This window comes from Amblyomma mixtum, chromosome 6, assembly GCF_055824585.1.
Source record: "Amblyomma mixtum isolate Tamu chromosome 6, ASM5582458v1, whole genome shotgun sequence".
NCBI classification, from domain to species: domain Eukaryota; kingdom Metazoa; phylum Arthropoda; class Arachnida; order Ixodida; family Ixodidae; genus Amblyomma; species Amblyomma mixtum.
In genome coordinates, this window is record NC_143017.1 from 114,406,431 (window position 1) to 114,425,969 (window position 19,539).

The 19,539-nt window shown below is 51.3% G+C and overlaps 1 protein-coding gene across 8 annotated transcripts in view; it reads left to right on the plus strand.

Moving 5' to 3' along the window:
- Nucleotides 1–19,539, plus strand: part of pnt (ETS transcription factor pointed) — a 196,877-nt gene that overhangs the window by 142,843 nt on the left and 34,495 nt on the right. For 6 of the 8 annotated variants that reach the window (XM_089548842.1, XM_089548836.1, XM_089548839.1 and 3 more), the window contains 2 exons: nt 12,456–12,572; nt 16,625–16,825. In XM_089548842.1, coding sequence (XP_089404968.1) covers nt 12,503–12,572; nt 16,625–16,825 — 271 coding nt within the window. In that variant the 5' untranslated portion in view covers nt 12,456–12,502. Of the gene's footprint in view, nt 1–11,852; nt 12,000–12,455; nt 12,573–16,624; nt 16,826–19,539 lie in introns of those variants that run through there. The other 2 variants (XM_089548834.1, XM_089548835.1) reach the window with 2 other exon arrangements.

The following is a 19,539-nucleotide window of genomic DNA, read 5'->3' on the forward strand; positions in this document are numbered from 1 at the left end:
ACTCGCAAAGCTCCATTCACATCGTCTTCGCGTATGCCGGGCCGGTACTTTTTTTTTTTTTCGTCTTTTTGCCCCTTTTCGTATACTTTTACTTTCCCCCGCGGTGCGGCGCCACCACCGTTGCCACTGTCGCTCCGTCTGGCAGGGATGGCAGGGGTGATGGCTGGGGCCGTCACCAGACTACTACTACTACTACGATGACGTAGTGGAGAGGGGCTTTGAGCATTGCAGCGTGAGTACGGGCGCATGAAACGAGAGGGAACGTGAAGCGAAGCGTGCAGGAGAGAGTGTGTGAAAGGGAACAGCGTTCGGTTGCCGGCGGCAACAGGCATAGATGTATAGGGTTCTGGAGAGGAGGGAGCGGTTGGGAGAGGGGAGGAGATTGGAAGGGGAGAAGGAGAAGAAAAATCTACGGAGATCTGCTCGCCGCCACTGCTGCTGCGCCTCCGTACGTTTTTCACCTGTGCCGCTTTTTCCCATGGCCTGTGACCCACTCCTCCGACTTCCCACGGTTCCCAGAGAAGAAGGAACTGCTCGGCGACGCTCGGCAGCTTGCCGGCATCTGAGCGCGCGTGCGCTTTTCGTCTTTGCATCGCGGCCAAAGCAAAACAAGAAGACGCTGGTAGACGAAGGAAAATAAGAGAAGCGATGTGGCCCGAGGTGCTGCTGCTACTCCCTCTCTTTCTTTCGCTCTTTCCCGAGCCGGTGCGTATCGCCTGCTTCTTCCCCCTCTCTCGCCTCGCGGCGTCTTCGTCGCTTTGGGGGTAGTAGTACTACGTCGGCCGCCGTAGTAAGATTTTTGTTGTTTTTCCTCGTCGTCTTCCTCCAGGCGATCCATGAATGAAAGCGTATAGTAGTAGCCGAGTGGCACCGCCCCCCAGCGCATGTGGATCGAGCGAAGAGCGGCGGCGCCGTAAGATGCGTGAATGAAACTGGTTTCCATGCCGGAGCTCTCACTCTCTCCCTCGTCTGTTCCTCATTTTTTGTTTATGATTCGTTTCCTTTTGCCGTTTCTTCTGCTAACTTCCTCGCCTTCTTACGCGTAGAACGGGAACTTGTTTGGCCTCTTTGCGGACGTCTCCACTCGGCAGGAGGCTGTCGTCTTCGTTGTATGCCTTCATCGTTCATTCTTTTTGCTTTTGTCTCTACAGCACTAGTTCGAGCGTGGAGCTATCTCTCTCTCTCCTTACAGGGGCCGCGTTTATGCGCGTGTACGCGTGTGCCTGCGAATTTGTTTGTGTACGCATGTCTGTGGCTTTCGGATCGCGAGCGAATCGACTCTCGCCTTTCCGACGGGTTTGGCAGCCAGAGCGCATAAACGGCTCTCCCTTCTTTTTGCCGACCGGATGGGGCTGGCAGAAGCGGCGCCGCCGAGGCCGTGTGTAAATAAGCGGAATCGGGGTAACCGAAGAGAATCGCTTCGAAACAACGCGCGGTTTTATGGGCCGAGAGTTCTTGCACAACCGCAGCCTTCTGCCACTTAAAATTTTCCGCTCGTTTTCTTAGCCCGTTCACTGAGAGCGCCGAGCAAGGTCTTGTGGTTTCCTGTATAGCGCAATAATGTTTGGCGTTAACAAGTTTCCGACGCCATCTTTGCCAGCATATGACGCGTAATGAGCCCAGTTCCAACCACGCGAACACTCGCTTAAAAAAATAAATCAAAATCGCGAAAATAAATAAACAAAAGGTATTGTAACCGGCTGATACCTTTCGACGATCCGGGACTATATCTCTTTGTGGCTATGCCAGTACTCTGCACTAAGTGGCCTAACGCGAGATAATGTTGTGCTCGATATGGCTTGTTTGCCCGAGCGCCGAACGTAATCAAAATTCAGTTGGCAGCTAGTTTCCGCATCTCTTGAGGTAATTAGACGCTTATTGCTGAAAGTTAGTAAGCTTACATCGTACGTTGTCAATGGGCATCGTAACGCACCTCCTGACACTTCACTTCTGCGCTTTAACAAAATTAAGGTAAGCTGAGCTGGCTCTCAAAGCTAGACATCCGTCCGCAACGAGCGGACGGATGTCTAGCTTTGCTCATACGCGCACGTGTGAATTGTGTTCGACAGCTGCTGTACGTGTTTGGAAAAATGGCGAAATTAAAGATTCCGTCAGCTTCCTTAAAGGTACTTTCAAAACGCCTGGACTTTCCTGAGTGCTATGTCCACTGCCGGGCAGTCATTGCTCAACTGAAAGCGCCATTTTGAATTTCACGCCTACCTAGCAGTCCTGTGCTAGTGGCTCAACTGGAACGCGTCACTTCTGATTTTCGCGGCGCAAATGGATAGAACAATATAGCGCCCTATATTCCAGCGGATGCAAGCACACAGACCTCCCACGTCTTGAGTAAACGAATAATTTCTGCCTCATATCTTCCTTCAAAAAGCCGGATTCTTGCGCACGTATGCGGAGCTTTCAGTTAAAACCACTGTTTTTTTCTCTCGGTCTCAAAGCGGCGTTTCTTCCCCTAGCTCACACACAAGACTCACTCTCGCGTGGTTGTCAGCGACCGGTCTCTCAGCACCGGCTCCCACCATGGCCCGCAGACCTGGCTTTCGTAGCATCGTCGTCGCCTTCGCCAGTGTCTTCTCGCGCGCGCACACACACACACACACACCGGGCGGCTGCTGTCACTCGCCGCCTACCGACTCTCGCTCGCTACTTGCCTGGCGACAGCAGCGAAGAAGGGGTCAGCCTTGTGGAGCTACCTACCTCTTGAGACCGCACGGCTGCTGCCGAGCGTAGCTCTTCGCCGTACGGGCACCATATGTTGCCGCCGTGCTTTCGTTATCATTATTTTTTTTCCTCTGCTACCGAGTCTGACACGCACCGGCTACGGCGGAATTTCGGTATGGTGGGGGTGAGGGAGGGGCTCGGTGCGTTTCGCGCCCTCTCTCCCGCTGGTTCGCGTCCCGTTGGTGATAAGTCAGAGGCACTGCATGGAGCGGCAGTACTGCGACTGGGGGTGCACGCTTCCTCTCTGGTCTCACAGAGGTCGCACGGAGGTGTACAGTTACGCGCGCGTGGTTTGTCACTGAGCAACCTTGTGAAAGGCCCTGCTAACATGCGGGTGTCGCTTCTGATTGCCTGGTCTAGATCGCTCAGACCTGTGCAAACGAAGCAGCTTATTGAGACTACAACTTCCTTAGAAAGATTGATAAAAGAACTAAGAGTGCAACACTCGTACGCAAAATCACGAAGTTAATGAACTGAATCGCACTTTGTCACAGTCTCCTAACTGGAGGAAGTCAGATGCGACACCGGACGGGGCACTAATCCGTGTTTATAGGTGATTATCCCACTGAAGTGTGTCGGCTAGCGCGCGGTGGAGGCCGCGACATCCCAAGGGATCCCCGCCGACCTCCTCTAAGCCAGCGCAACCGGTCCTTGGACTGGTCCCCTGTTTTTGGGAGTAATAAAAGAGATCACCACCACCACCATGCTTTAATAAATCCCACCACTCAGCGTGATTCCGGCAAAGGAAACCGCTAGCGATCAAAAAACATGCGGTCACTATGCCAGCAAGAAGAATAAAACCAAATGGGATTCTGAAACGATTACTGAAGCTATCAGAAACAAACCATCTTAAGAGCTAGATCATATACAGATGAACATCTGAACCTAATACAGCCCCTGTGCATAGAGGGAGAGGCTCACAGTCGTACTGCGAAAACAGTCTTTCCTGCGCCTCCCCTAATTACCTACTTTATTTTTGTCGTGGTACGACATCATTTAGACTAGCATGACGTCACAACAGAGAGATCCGGCAGCTGTTAGCTGGATGGAATTGTTTAGCGACACGAAGGGCAGGTGCTAATGGATGCGTGGGAATAGAGAAAGCGAACCGGGCATGCCTAGAGAGCCGCGTGTCAAAGCCGCCAGTTAACGGACCACGTGCGCGATAAAGAATTATATCGGCCACTAGGCGGATTTTCGGGTGAACTCGGAGCTGGCAACGACGTGCAGGGTCCGACGCAATAGGAGTGACGAGTGAAGAGCATAAAGCCTTGGAAGCACTGATGGGCAATTTCTGATCGCCCATTAGGTGAACGATGCTGTGGTGATACTATAGTCGTATTTGAGAAATTCCTGCAGTACGTGGCTGCATTACACTGCACCCGTTTTGCAACTTTGACAAAATGTGTTCCTGGGCGCCTTGAAGCCGGCGGTGAGCCACTCCTCCTAGCAGTGCGTTGAACTCAGTGAAATGAGCGGCGTCCTCCTCCCCCTCGCCACTCTTCGTCTCCCTGGTGTTCGGAACGCCCAAATGAGAGGGCGCCGCGGTACAGAGGTCAAGGGCGGTGTCTTTTTTTTTTTTTTGAGCAAGTCCTCTGTCGGCCGCTCGACCCCCCTCATGCTGCGCCCGCAGCTGCTTCGAGGGGAGAAAAAAGTTCGTGACAGGAGCGGTGTTCTTGAGTTTCCTGCACGCGGCCGCGTTTTTTACAGGTGCAGGTCTTTGGAGCAGAGTCTGCTCGAAAGATTCGGATCTGCTCGCGAGCAGCTGCGGGCCATCCCTGGTTGCAGAATCTGTAATAACCGGGCGTCTAATGTAAGCAGAGAAATGGTATGTGTAAGATTGTTGCACATGGCATCCCTTGACTCCTCTGAGTGCTTCGACCTTCTGTTCTCGAAGAACGTTTGCACTCTGCTTCCAGTCACATTTTCGCAACTACCATTTCCGAGTATTCTTTCGATATACCGCAAGCTATGGGTCATACTTCGCCACCCCCAGGCATTTCTGGGACTGTTGGAGGTGTTGGGTTACTTCACGACTGATAAAATTTAGCCACAGGTAGGATAATCGCAGCAAAGCTAGGATTCTTTTTTTATACTTCAACGCTAATGCAGTAATGAGAAAGCGAACGTAAAGGATGCAACGCTCATGCTTATTCGTTTCTTTCCATTCTCTAAAATAGGCTTGTCGGCAGGAAATAGTTACGAAAAACAGCGCAGAACGACGGGACAAAGCATTCAGCAATACTTGCATAGCCCCCTTCATTGTGGACTCCTTTTCTAAAAGAATCTTCGTTGCGCGACTTCACGGTTTGGAGGTCGACGTCCAGCCCTTTTCGGCACCTGTCGTGCTTTCCGCGCTACGCCAGCACGTTCACGAAGAGTAATTTGCCTGAATGGCGTGTCCAAGACAATACCAAACCAGATGACGGCATAGATGCCCCCCCCCCCCCCCCCCCCACACACACACACACAAACACAAATAAAATGGGTGCGCGCGGGGGCTTGCGCGTGTGTTAAAACAGGCGAGCACCAGCTGTCCTCAGTTGTTCCATCAGCCCAGAAAAGGCAGGTGGCAACCCTCCCCGGCGAACGCCTGTTGTCGCAAGCGTTCGCGTGCAGTTGCAGGTGTTGGGTCGGCCTCGCAATGGGACGAGGGGCAGTTCACAGAGCGGGGGAGGGAGATGATAAAGGAAAGGGAGGGAGGGGGCGGGGGGGGGGGGGGGGTCTTGTAGAGCAGAAAGCTCAAGGAGAAAACCACGGTTTAGGAGAGTGTAGGAGGGAGGGAGAGAGAGACAGGGACAGAACTCTAGCATGGCTTGCGGCCTCCTCTGCAGTGGCGCTACACGAACCGTGTCTGATTGGTCGATTTCGGCCACGTGAGCCGAATGTCTTTACGCGACGTCGTTACCGCGGTCCCGCCGGCGGCAGCAGAAGGTACGGCCGCCACCAACGGCCCGAAGGCCAGCCCCCGACAGCCTGCGCCGTCATCTAGCAGCTGTCGCCGAAGCATTCCCCGAGGACGAAATGCGATTTGATACGCTTTACGAAGCGGTGGGCTTCTGGTTCTGCCGACCGAAACCTCGCGCAAGCGAGCGAAAATGAGATCGGGCGGGCCTTTGGAGACGGCGGCGATGAGGTTATCGGTCTTTCCTTTCAGCCAGCGCCCCATCATATTAGTCGTCGCTAGACGGGCCATGGTTGCCTCCTCTTGTGCTTTTCCTGCAACAGCGTTTTCACGTTGACGAAGACGTAATTTTCAGTTTGTTCATGCAGACTGGAGACGGAGGGACCCTTGAGTTGACTGACGCGTTCAGCCCCGCAGGTTCCGGCTTCGAAGGACGGTGTCGAACTCCGTTATGGAGGAAACTGTACAGTAGGTTTATTTGTGCATATTCCAAGCATATGGGCAGTTGTGGACACTGGTCCTACCACTCACGGCAGGGGGCGAGGTGCTCTCTCGCAGCTCGGTCGATGGGAAGGGGGTAGATACAGAGTCATCAAACACTGATGTGTCCATTTGACCACTGCGGCAAGTCTTCTGTTCGGTGCCTCCGTGGAAAAGGAATTTACCGCCTGCAGTCTCCCAGCGGGTGAATGAAGAACCTTGTACTCTCCCGCCGGATGTCCGAAACACGAGACCTTTGTCGAGGGCACATCCGTCTTTCGATTAACAGCAACAACTTTAACTTTCGCCGCACCACTTCGTCCGGTGACCCGAGGGCAGACTCGGTCACTTGACGCCGTCGCCGCTGCTTCCGCCGTCGCCAGTCCTCGCCGCATCTTTGCTTCACGATGTCTCATGTCTGCTAGGAATTCCTCCCAGCCCCGTGTTCGCCGATATTAAAGATACCTAAGAAGTATTACGTTCCGTTTAATAGTTCTGTTTGGCAAACTGTTTTTTACTCTGGAGCATACCCAAGAGCAAAGGACCAGCAGAAGCCCGGAGGTATTTTGGAGAAAGCATCGGAAATGGAGAAGCTAACCCCAGGAGCAGCCCAAAACACCTCAGCCATGTGCCTTTCCATGTGACAGAGGAACCTCAGGTTCCATAGGTTATCACTTGCTCTCTGGCGCCCCCTGGAGTTGTGCGGATGCTCAGTGCCAAATTGCGTTGCGTTGAGCTTTTTCAGCTGTTATGTCAGAATGGCACCATTCCAGTTGCGTAGGTTTGAGAACAGACGGTGGCAGCTGCAGAAAAGAACTGGGCGCTGAATAAATTCCGCGCGGAATAATTTTCCGAAACATTCGCTAACTAATTCATAGAAATGGAATGCAAGACCCTTCCTCTTCGGTACGCACGTCGGTATTCTTAGCGGCGAGCAGTAGCAACCACACGTGGATACCCTTGGTTCCGCGATTTTCTCCGGTGACGTCAAACCAGCCCGCACCCCTTGAAGAACTTGAGTATGGATTCTTATTAGCTTTCTTGTATACAGAGTGTAAACGCATGGCCCTGGCCATGTCAAGGAAGGTGTCGGGACAATGGGAGAAAGGACGCCAGCCTTCCGCGCGGCTTCACCGGCCAAGTCCTGTCGGCGACGCCCTAAAAGCGATTGTCGGATACAACTCAAGAAGCGGCGAATTCCCCGCAGACAGCCAATAGCGTCAACCCGTTACAATGAGGCCGAGTTTAATCCGATCAAGCCGTAGTTATTCCCTATTTATCACCCACCCCCTGCAATTTCACATTAACCGGCACAAGGGGATTGGTCATCTGGGGAGGGTCTCCTTAGAGGGGCATTTGTTGCTTCGTTCTTGACTTGTATCTGGCTGTAGCCGCTTATCGGAAAAGCTCGTGCTGCTAAGCGAAAAAAATTCTGGCCGTTCTTTTGATCTTACCGCCTTCAAAGGAGCCGCACTGCCGAAAAAGAAAAAAGAGTAAGCAAGTATGTATTGGAGTTCTAGCTGCAGAGTACATACTACGTCATCACAGCAGTGCAAGGCAAAAAAGAAGCAAACAAACTAAAGCACCCCCGTGCACGAGGTTACTCGGCCGCAAGAGGCACGCGTGGTAGCAGAACACGTGGTCGGCGTAGCCACGGGCTTTCGCTACCATGCCACGCGCATGGAGCATGCATACCGGGCCCGACGAATGCATATTCCTATCGCCGATGTGTGGGTACGGATACTATGGAAGCCCGCGAGCAAGTATTGCAAGACCGTTCTTTTCTTGGTGGATGACTGCAGTGTGTTTTTGAGCGTGTGTGTGCGATGCCCGAGTCGGACCTCATGGGAGTAACAAAAATGAGTACGTATTCGAGGGAAGGGCTCATGAATGTTATTTAAATTGCTCTTGGTTGCGTTTTATTTAAATGTACGGCTTTCATTATCGGACCTACTGCTGCGTAAACATGAAGTGTGTTTGTTCTGCGAAGATCAGTCTTATGTGCCTGGGTAGGGGAGTGAATGAGTAGGAGGTTTGATCGAGAGAACGACGATTCCTGAACAGTCGTTCGACGAATCTGATAATGCCACTCAAATCAGTGTTCACTGCCTTTTACCAAAATTTACTAGTGATTTTCATTTCGAGACTCGGTTATCAGCCAGTAAGGGCCAGTCAACAACAGCGTGGTTAGAAAAATGCGCATATCGCAACAACCTAATCAGTCCTAACTGCAAGCATTCCCGTTTCTTAAAATATGAATGGAAGATTACTTATCATATAGCAAGTTCCTTCAGTTAGACCAAAGATAAGAAATTCATTTCCTCAGTGGAGAGCTACGTGCGGTCCTCTCATTTGCTCAATCGATTACCAACATAAAATTTATGTTTGGATATTTGCCAGTGTGTATTTTACATTCCCCAGCGTGACTTTCCGACCGCTAATACTCAACAGGGGAGACGATTTTTGCTGTCAAATGACTCGCACAGTCGCCGGAGAAAAACCGCCGTCGTCTTAAACACCATCGGTTCGCCGAAATCTGACGCCTGCAATTCGTTTCAGTGGTACTGATTGCCCTACGCTTCTCAAAAAGTTATTCTGCCTGAATTTGCATGCAAAGAACTCGTGTCTCTGCAACTGGCACTCGTGATTCCGGGTTCCGTGGTTAATTGAATCGCTATCTTCTTGCGTCATCTCATCTTCTAATGGTTATAATTATCTTACCAGGCGTCGGAAAGTACATCCAGGAAGCCGTAACAGTGGGCATCCTTCTTTTGACACGTGGCACTAAAAGAGGGGAAACACGGAAACTGAGACGCCCTGTACGATTTTCCGAGCGCTGGTTCCGCAAAGGAATAGTTATTGGATTCACTCAGGCGTGAATAATAAAGGCGCGGCCGGGCCCATCCTCGAGGCAATTACCAGCTTGGTTTCGTGAACTGAACTCACTGCGTTGATCGGTTCTGGTTAGCAGGGCTTTTTGTCATGGCGTGAATGCGTCGTTGGTGGGTTCCAGCCACCGTACCGGCCTTATTAATTCTTTATTAAAAGGGGATAGGTGTTTATTTTTTTTCGAAGCCTGAATTTCTGGCTGACTTATTCCTGCGGGTATCTTGAGCAGAGATCACCTTTGCAGGTAGGCTTTGTCAAGCGTGCATTTGGTGGCTGGGCTTAGTCACTCCGTCCTTGGCGAGTACGTACTTCATGCAGGTGGTTACGGTGAGCAGAGCCACAACTTGTCACAGAGCCAACATGGGAACACCCTGTGTTTCGTAAGGGCGAACAAGCAGTTATCGCTGTTTGACCGAACGAGGCATGTCTCTTGGTGAAAGTAATGTTAAGCTGCTGGCGTAATATCCTAGTTTACCTTTGTAAAAGATCTGAGGGCACACTATTCAGACAAGTCGGGAATTTTTTTATTATTATTATTGATGAGGAGCGAAGGTTATCTGTTGTATAAGGGGGATGGGAGGTGAGTTTGACTTCCGTGTGGCGGTCACCCGGGCCTCCTTCGGCCTCCTGCTGTTACGTTCATGACGCAATCGTGCATTAGAGAAAAAACTTATGGCTCTGTTATACTCCGACGTTATCGCGCGGCGGACGTTGTCAGACAAGTCACGTTGGCGACGCTGCGCCGGGCTGAAATTCGCCCCCCCCCCCCGTACTCCACCCGCGTCGACACGAGACAACGCCGTGCGACAAGCGGCGCGCATGCGCAGAACTCCATTCGTCCGGCCTGCTGCCTCCGAGTAGCGGCAACGCGCTCCGCAGCCGACGCGCGCGGTGCATTCTGGGTTAGCGGCTTCGGCGCGCCGAACATGTCGCTTTGGCCAACGTGACGTTCCTGCGCCGCGCGCGGGTTACGTCGGGGTATAACAGATCCCTTAATTTTGCAGAAAATGCCCGTGCCGGACTCGATACGAGCACAATGAAATGCATATACTTTCGCATTCACATAGCGTCTGTACTGAACGCATGCACTCATGAGACTTCTCCACTCGTAAACGTCTATCCTTCTGACATCGTTATTGCCGTTTGAGGTGGAGGTAAGGAGGGCGTGCAGTTTTTTTGCTGGCGATGCTATATCTACCCAGCCCTTCCTGTTTAGTTTGCTAATTTTGCTTCTGCCTTCGCTCACCGTTCCAGTGATATCTCAATGTGATACTTCACAATCACGCTTGTGCAACTCTTTGTTGGGTGTATAACGTTACTGATGCTGCAAGTATCTGAAGCATGTACGCGATCTGACAGAAAGCCTAAGCGGAACGTCGCCAACTGAGGCTTTATGCCTGATTGCAAGATGTACAGGATGTATGTATTTCCCGCGCTCTCTACGTCCAGTATCGCCAATCAGCAGTGCGCCTGTGCATGCGTTTCGTGGGAGGATGTTGATGCGGATATCCTCGCCGAAGGCGGTCGCTGACATTTACGCGCTCGCACGCGTCCATATATATTGATTGTAGAGTGCTTTGCGTCAGTAGATTGTGAACAAGGAACCAGCGCCGACTCGTTGATCTCTTCTGAGCTGATCCTATTTTGGCGCGCTCGTTTAATGGGACTTCTTGGATTTCACTTGACTGTGCAGTGTTCCTCGAAGTTCCCGGTTTTCGCTGTCTTTTGCTCCCGCGTCTTTCACAGTCAGTGTTTTTTTTTTTTTTTGTTAGCATGCATATTTTATCGACGTCCATCCTTGATGGGAAAAAATCTACAAACGCCTAATGCTTCAGTCTACAATCACACCTTTAGCATATCCTTCACGTTCTTTCGGGCATACGGCTTACGTTCACGAGACAGTGTCGAGGATATATGTTTGGACATTCTTAACTACTCAGTTCTAGCAGAAAGCACGCATCATGTGATGAATTGTCAGAAGGATATGCGATCGATCATTATGAGAGAACGAAAGCAGAACTTCGGGTGCCCTTCATAAATAATTTATTATAATGTCTTCATTCGTACTTTACTGCGGACCCTTTAATCCACTAAAATCAACCGAGACAATATAATAGTACAAAAATGTTGGCGTCAACTTTTCTTTTTCTCATTATCGACTGCTTCTGTACTTTGCTCGTTTCCTTCAGGTCAGTTTATAAGGGCTAAAACTGTACACGTCTATAAAAAAAAATCGAAACTTTTTGTTTTGCAGCAATTCGAACTTCTGCGTGCAGTAAATTTTGTTCTTAAACATATATACGCAGTGCCACGTCGGTAGCGAGAACGCGCTGGGCGTGATTCATTACTGACAGCATTTTCTTTCTATTATATTTAATTTCTGCGGGCTACTGTGCGATGTGCACTGAGAACAGCAAGAGTAAGAAAAGTAGACCGGAAGGCTCGCCGCCCACGAGGATCCCTTTTCTTGCTAACCGCTGGGCTGCCCTCTTTCCCAGCAGCGCTTCTTCGGTCTCGCTCCCCAGCAATGGCCGCCGCGAATCTATCTTTCCACTGCGAAATGACGCACGTCCGATCTACCGCCTCGAGCTCGCCCCTTTTTATCGCTATCGCAGCGCGCGGTTGGCGGTAGCGTCTCCGTGCCTCGCGACTTCCTCGTCGAGCCGACCAACCGCGTTCGCGCGATGGCGTCACGGCGCTCGCTGCCCAATGAGCGAAGCGAGAAAATTTTCAAACTGGCGGGGGTTTCCTTGGAAAACTGAAGCGTTGCACAACAACAAAAAAATAGTCCTCGCGTTTAACTTCTCGAAAGGATGCGGCGCGACTTTCTCGTGTAACTCCGGTGGCGCCGCGCGCGCTCTGTCTTGTGTCCCACGCTTTCCCTACGGTGATCGGAAGGTACCATATCCTGCTCTACAGTTTTCATTTTTGGCCGTCCGTCTTTCGCTCATAATCTTTCCGGCACCGGCTACGGCATGTGGGATGCTGAGTATGTCTGACTTCAGCTTCCTTGATTAACATTTCTCATTTTGATTCCGTGAGTTGCTTTGCTCTGTACGTAGTAAGTTTATAACGGTCGAAGTCATCTGAATATTGCTTAACTAGCTAATGTATCTGATTAACCAGCCATGTGTGTGGATACTTCAGCAGCTCTGCTTCATCATTTTTATCTTGTACTCAGATGCATTTACATTTTTTGTGGGTTTAAGGTTAGGTTTTGCTTCGTGGTTTGCCTCAACATATACCGGGCGAAACAAGCTAATGTTGAGGCAAGTGAAAGCAGCCGTGGTGCGCTACCACCATAGTTCTATTACTTAAAAAAGAAAAACTAAGGAATATTTTCACTGAATATAGTATCCTTGTTTAGTTGTTGCTCACACTGAACTAGCAGTTCTTACTATTAGCAGGCGCACTAAGTTGCATCTTTTCTCTTTTCTCTTCGCAGAATTGCCAACGCAAGTGCCTCCTCTTACACCTGGGACCAACCAGAAGATGACACAAGCCTTGACTGCTAGCTTCAGCAGTTGGGAGAAGGAGCGGGAAACGCTCAACATTCCCAAAGGTGAGCCGGTCGTACTTCAGTTTTCATGCCTCTATATGCTGCGCTCCTCCGCACGTCAATGGAGCACCCTTGAGGACTTTACCGAAAAAGTGCGTCGTGTTTATTTTGTGGGTGCGTAGTTTTCGTTGAGATCATGCAAGAGGACTTGTTCTTTTCTTTATTCGCGATGTCCACAAGCGCCCCCAGGTGTCGCTCAACGTCTGCCAATGTATGCCCATTCCTGCTCCTTCGCACTGCTGGCGTTTCAACTGAATGACGTCTTCTCACTCGGCGGGCATGCTGCGTTCTTCTCGACGCTCGATTTCGAATGAGGCGGAGACTCGAAGCTTCACACCTGCGCACAATTCGTCAGCGCTCTGTCAATCGCGAGGTCCATTTGAGGAACCCCTCTGCGCCGACACACTCCCCGCGTCGAATTATCCTCAGAACGCATGCTTTCTTGGGGGCGTTAGTGCAAAGGAAGGCCGGAATATGGAATCGGCTGCATCGTGTCATCGGAGACGCTCAAACGGAGCCCTTGGGGGACATTTAAAGCGCGGTCAGGCAGTTTTGTGCAGCGCTGTTAAGGTTGCGAGCGCAGAAAGTGAGCGTGTTCGTAACACTAAGTAGCAGTGTTCGATATCCTCGGCTGCCATCATTACATGGCCAGTTTTGTCCCGAGTTGGACGAACAGTGTGAATTTATGTCATTACAGCTGTCAAGCGCCTTTCAGGTTGATAGGATAAAGCATACTGTCGAAGAGTTCTCAAGAAAAGTGCCCTTATATGATCAACTCTTTACGCTGCCATGAACTTGAAAATTAAAGCATGAATTAGAGAAGTAGCGAGATTTTACTACGGCATAGCTTCAAATTATGAGAAAGCTATTAGTCTGGCCAGGACACAATATCCGTAGCAGCGCTGCAGAAGAGACAAGTAAAACTTGCTGAGAGGCCACAGTGAATCAGCTGCTGTGATGGTGTGGGGAAACTCGCAGACGTAGACAGAGAGTAAGGAGGTGGGAATAGGTGAGGATAGCGTCTTAAGACCTGCAAGCCGCAGCTTCTATTGACGTCATGCATGGAACTGCGAAGCCCCAAGTACATAGACCTTGCGATCCTGGCGCTGTTTAGTCCCGCGTGTAATGTTGCGCGCTTATATGTGTGCGCCCCGTGCCAGTGGCGTCTCTGACAGGCGCGTCGATGGGATTGGCTCCGAAAGGACACGGCGAGTGGGCGTTTAGAAGAAGGGGGGGGGGGGGGGGAGGAAGGGGGGTTGCTGCACCCTTTGTCCGCGCCATTGTGCCGTGGTTGCTCTGTGGCGGGGGCGGCGGAGGCCATAGGGCGATGGCGGCGGGCGTTGCTCCCCTGCACGGTGGTGGCACGAAGCGTGCGGGGCAGGATATCCCTTGTGTGACAGGTGAATCGCAGTTCCCCTCTTGCTGGCCGTACTATACTGGGGCATGTCCGGCGGATGTCACGTGCTGGCCTGGTTAGACAGCCCCCCCCTCCCCCCCCCCTACCTCCCCCGCGGTCTCTTTGGCAGCCCGCACAACAAACAGTACCCCATGCAAATGGCACGCACCTCACTTTGAGTTGCGGTATGGGTGTTTCGCGCGCGCGCGTGTGTGTGTGCTCGGGTTGCTCGCGGTCGTCGACCGAACGCTTTTTGTGCGCGCAGTGGCCCTCAAAACGCGTTCCAAAACGCATCGGCGTTCCTTTCTTTTATTTTCTTGCTCTTTCTGTCTGTGCTCGGGGGATCAGAATAGTTCGCTACATAAAGAGGAATAAGTAGAAGAAAAATAACGAAAATGTGACCCAAAACCATCGTAGCGAGGGGCGAAGGCGTGGGACACGAGACAGCATGCAACGCTTCATTTTCCTTTTTTCATACTGACGTGCGCGATGGGGGCTCTTCTTTACTCATCCTCTTTACTGGCACTATACACAGTGTTTTCTTTTCCTCGAGAGCTTGAGATAGGTTGCCATACGTATATGATGGTCATACGTATATGCCATATATTGCCATACGTATATGATGGTCAGAGGTTAATAAACGTACATGGCTATGCGTGAAGCTTGCTAGGTCATCTAAAAGGCTCAAATCCAAACGTCGTTATCTTAGAATGATTCGTGTTATGCTTGCTAGAGCATTAGCGATTAAGCGCAGTATACTTTGCGCTCGAAAATTTTCTTATTCTTCAGCACATTTCACTCATTCGTAACGCACTGTGTAGGAATCACATCAAAGCATTTCTGCTCAATTACTTTCTAGCAAGATGTAATAGACATCCTTTCTTCATTTTCCCTCATTTTTATTTCTGATCGGAGGCTTCCCACTTTTTCTCGAGCTGCCGTCCTTTCTTTGTCCCCTTCTTTCTTGCCTTTTCTCCCCATTTCCTTTTTACACCTTTATTTCAACCTCTTTTTGTCACCGCAAGCCAGCAGAGGTGCGTGGCACTGTGAGGCGGAAATTGCTCGTTTGCCGCAAGGAACTGAACTTCGGAGCCGTAACGAGGCGCAAGTGTGCTTGCCAGCCGGCATTCCCTCGGTAACGTCCTTATGCGTCATTGGTCCTTGCTTACGTCATGTTTTCTGCTGGCCATTCCACGTTGAACGTTTTGGGATAGCTTGTCCATATATATATATAAAAGGAACCTAAACCTTAGCAAAGGCGAGGACTGCCTGTACTGCGGTCCTTCGTTTTCTGTGCAGTGATGGCGGGCCACTCAATAACGCAGAGACAAGAAGCGCTCCGTGCGCCTGCATTGGACGTTGAGGCGTGATTGCACTCATGTCCGTGGTCGAGAAAGGAGCTAGAAAGGCGAAAACATAGACGCAGAAAATGAAGCACCTATCCGTTTATATGCGAGCGCAGCGAAAAGCGCTTACGAGCGATTGCTGGATAGAAAAAATAAATAAATAAATTTGTAAACAAATACATAACTCATAGAGTGAAGGAAGACGGCACGTTTGTCCCGGGAAGAGGGAGCTGGCGCGTATCGGAAATTGGTATAAATGGGAATTCGGCCGTTGGCGGCGTCCGAACCGAGGTCCGGCAGCTATAGAGCTCGAGACTAGGCGGGGAATAGCCAGTCAGTCAGACAGCGAAACGACGACTCTTACGCGTGCGTTTGCAGTCGGGAGTGTGCACGTTGGCGCGATTTTCATTCGGACTTCATCCTCGCCACTGCCCCGCGGTGGGGTGGTGGCCGCAAGCGGCGTTCCTCAGTCTCAAGATCGGTAGGCCGCCGCTAATATCGATGGGCGTACGCGTGCGTGCCTGCGGTCGTCTTAAAGCCCGCTCCTGGGCGTAGCTGTGCTCCCTCGCTCTAATGGCCCCATAACCGAAACCATCAAACGGCTCTGGCCGCATTTGGGCGCTACGGGTATATCGCGCTCATCGATGGCTCAGATGCGCTCCGTTCAAGATTCGAATCTCGCGAATAAGCAATGCCGGGTTTATAAAGACGGCTGGTGCGGATACAGCTCAGGCGCAGTCGGCTACCGAGTTGAACGGAATCTTCTTTTCTAACGGCGACGTAGGAGCGGCAGTCCACGGGCGCTCTGCAAGGGATGTAACTAGACTTTCGAGCTTTATGCGCAACAGCCGCTATTCTGAAGGGAAGGTAAGGAACTCTAGTAAGGACACAGTCACACTTGTGCACAGCGCGCGAGCGCTGCAAAGCAGCAGTGGCATGGGTAAAAGATGGGGCACGCATCTGTTTGGCTTGTATGGCTATGTAGATGCTCCTGAGCATGGGAATTGCATGTTTCTCACGTCCTGCAGGAACGGTTCTCTGCCTTGTGGCGTACCGCTCACGCAATTCGGACAAGTGTCAGTCCTCAGTATCTTCTGCCTTTCTTACTAGTCTACCAATTTCATATGAATGCAGAATAACACACGTCCATCTCCGTGCTGCAGAATCCTATTTTCTCTTATTTTTTCTCGTACCGTGAATCCAGTAGTGGAAACCCCATACGACTTTGCAGTTTCGAGGGTACCAGGCTACGTCCACGGCAGTGTCTAATTTCGGGCTTTTTTTTCCTTCTTCTCTCTTTGCCCCGGCGCCAGACCCCCGGCAGTGGACGGAGATGGACGTCGCTCACTGGCTAGGCTGGGCAATCCGTGAGTTCAGCCTGGAAGGAGTCAACATGCCAAACTTTGCCATGAAGGGCAAGGACATGTGCGCACTCGGCAAGGACGCCTTCCTCACCAGGTTCCCGCCCTTCATGGGCGACATCCTCTGGGAACACCTGGACATCCTTCAGAAAGGTAAACGACAGTGTCTTCTCTACCGCTCGCCTCTTTACGGGTCGAAAGGCAGCGGCTGAACCGTTGCAGCGTTGTTCCCATGTCAGAAGTCCGTCTTGCTTGTAGCTTTGTAGGCTGCATGGGATAAGTTAACAAAGCCGATTGGTTGCCGTCCTGATTTCCGCTGCCGACGAGCCTTCTGACTGAACACCGAAAAATTAGTAGGCTTCCATTGCGACTACTTTGGGCGCAGTTTCATGGCTCACGGGATGGACCGATTTGCACGTACACATAGGCGATGAGCCGTTACTCCTTGCGCCGCCGCGGTGGCTCAGTGGTTATGGTGCTCGGTTGCTGACCCTAAAGACGCGGGTTCGATCCCGGCCGCGGGGGTTGAAATTCTATGGAGGCGAAATTCTAGAGACCCGTGTACTGTGCGATGTCAGTGCACGTTAAAGAACCCCAGGTGGTCGAAATTTACGGAGCCCTTCACTACGGCGTTCCTCATAGCCTGAGTCGCTTTGGGACGTTAAACCCCATAAACCAAACCAAGTCATCCTTGAGGTATACAGTGTCGCTGATTCCATTTTGAAACCTTGATTAGGATGCGACTGTGATATTTCCAAGTGCTCACGCGGGTACCCAATTGAAGCGCTTCAGTGCAGTCGACGTGATGGCAGTGTACTCGCTGTTGTGAACGCAGCAAAGGCTTTCTTCGAGTAAGCTAAACACACCATTCCGACTTACGTGCTCTGACCCTTACCGAGACGCCTTGTAAAACCCATTTGAGGAGTTTATTCATTCAGTATCGACTGCGAAATGCGTGGTCTGACGAGACTGGGAACGCGCTCTGAGTGGTCCTTCTGTGGGTCACTTTGTTCAGCATAGAGCCCCTGAATGCGAGTTAGTGACAGCGCTTCACTCGTGATTATAGGTTTGGCTTCACAATTTTGCTGCCACAGTGTTCCCGAATGGGCCGTATTGTGTTTATGGCTCTTTCATGAATTCTGCAGGCTCACATGCAATAACACTTTGCCACCAGCTCGTCAACTCGGTCAAGTGCCAAATACCCTCCGTTTGGGTGCGACAAGCGGGGTTTTTGGCATTGATGAACGCTAACTTTCGCACTAATTAGGAAGGACAAAGTGAAGGAACCAGGCCGGCTGATCTGCAGCGCAGTCTTTTACATGTCCACTAAGACCGAGACCTCGTGCATAGGAATGGCGAGAAACGAGAGAGCCGAAAGAGAGCCTTGCCCGATCCCGTAGTTTAGCGGCCTTCCTGGCTTCGGCGAGAGAAAGCCTTTCGTTCGTGTGCAGGGGTGGTTCTCTCGGTGTCGAGTCGGCGCCGCCCACCCCAAGAGCAAATAAGCCCTGCCCGGGGCGGGTGACGGCAAAAGGGAGGATCCGACGCAGGACATCATGCAGATAGGCCCCGCGTTGTGTGTATGTGTGTGCGTGTACGTAAGCCCATATTGGCGCGTGCGACGCGCACCGCTGTGTCGTCGAGTCGGAGTAGAGGAGTTGGGAAGGGCGAGAGGCACTGGCGGCGGGGCAGGTTTAGCGCGCGTGCGCGCATGTGTTCGTGTGTGTGCTTACGCGGCTTCGGGGTCTGGCCATGCGACGACACGCGGCGACCGAGTGACTCGGTGACTCATGCGGCGGCGCCCGCGGCGCTCTTCGCTGGTGGGCGTCACCGACGTGAAGGTCTTCTGCCGGGGCTTCTCGGTGGCGCTTCATTTCATTCAACACGAACTGCTCGAATTACATGAAGGGCCTTTTTTTTTCCCCCGCTTCTGTGCAGGCTTATTACTAATATCGAAAAAGAAGATTGTTTTCCTTTTTTCTAAATTTGGGTAGTGCTCTTCTCTTTCAAATCCACCTCTCCAGACAGGATTCCTTCAAACACTCGATTACTAGGCCTATTACTGCACAGACTATTCTGTGTATCCTACTTGGGGTCAATATCAGGCCCGCGTGGGGCCTGCTCTATACGAGGCCTATAAAGGAACCTAGCTTTCAGGCCTAACCTACAGCAATATCTCCAGTTCAAGAAAGCTTTGGCGTACCGTTATTGCTGCCGTCTGGCGCTAACTGCGCATGCGCAGTTGTTTGCCATTGCCGCGCGACGTAGTCCTCGTGCTGTTTCTTGTGGGATCGGTTGCGGTGCCTACCCTGCTTTTTTTTTACGTTGTGGATTTGTACTTGCAGTAATGGCGGATCGCTTATTCCTTGTTCGGGCAGGCGCTGCAATTGTGTAAAACGTGTGAATCTGTAAATAACTGCGTTACCCGTTGACGTTAGCTCTGGCGTCAAAAGATAAAGCGTCCAGGCCTTGACTGGTGGCTGCAGCGTACGCTGACACGTGGGGCTTGACATGCAGGCGCGCAGGCCAAATTGAGTAACAGACCCGTGCTGGGCTGATACGTTGTCTGCGTGTCAGAACTTCCGTTCTTTGGCGAAGGGCTGGTTTTTCAGATAAGGGGTGCTGTGTTCTGTGTTCTTGAGCAGTCGTCGTCGTGAGGTCGGCCCAACATTTTGATGACGCGTATGAAACATAGTTCGTGATATTGTGAACCTGCTGCGGGCTGCTTTCAAGAATCAGTTTTGGAGTGAAAAGAAAAAAAAGACACACGTCTGAAAAAAAATTGCTATACTATAGCGAAGAGTTTGGAAAAGCAGAATTAACGTTTTTTTTTTTTCTTCACCAACGGCGTGAGAAGACAATAGAACTTC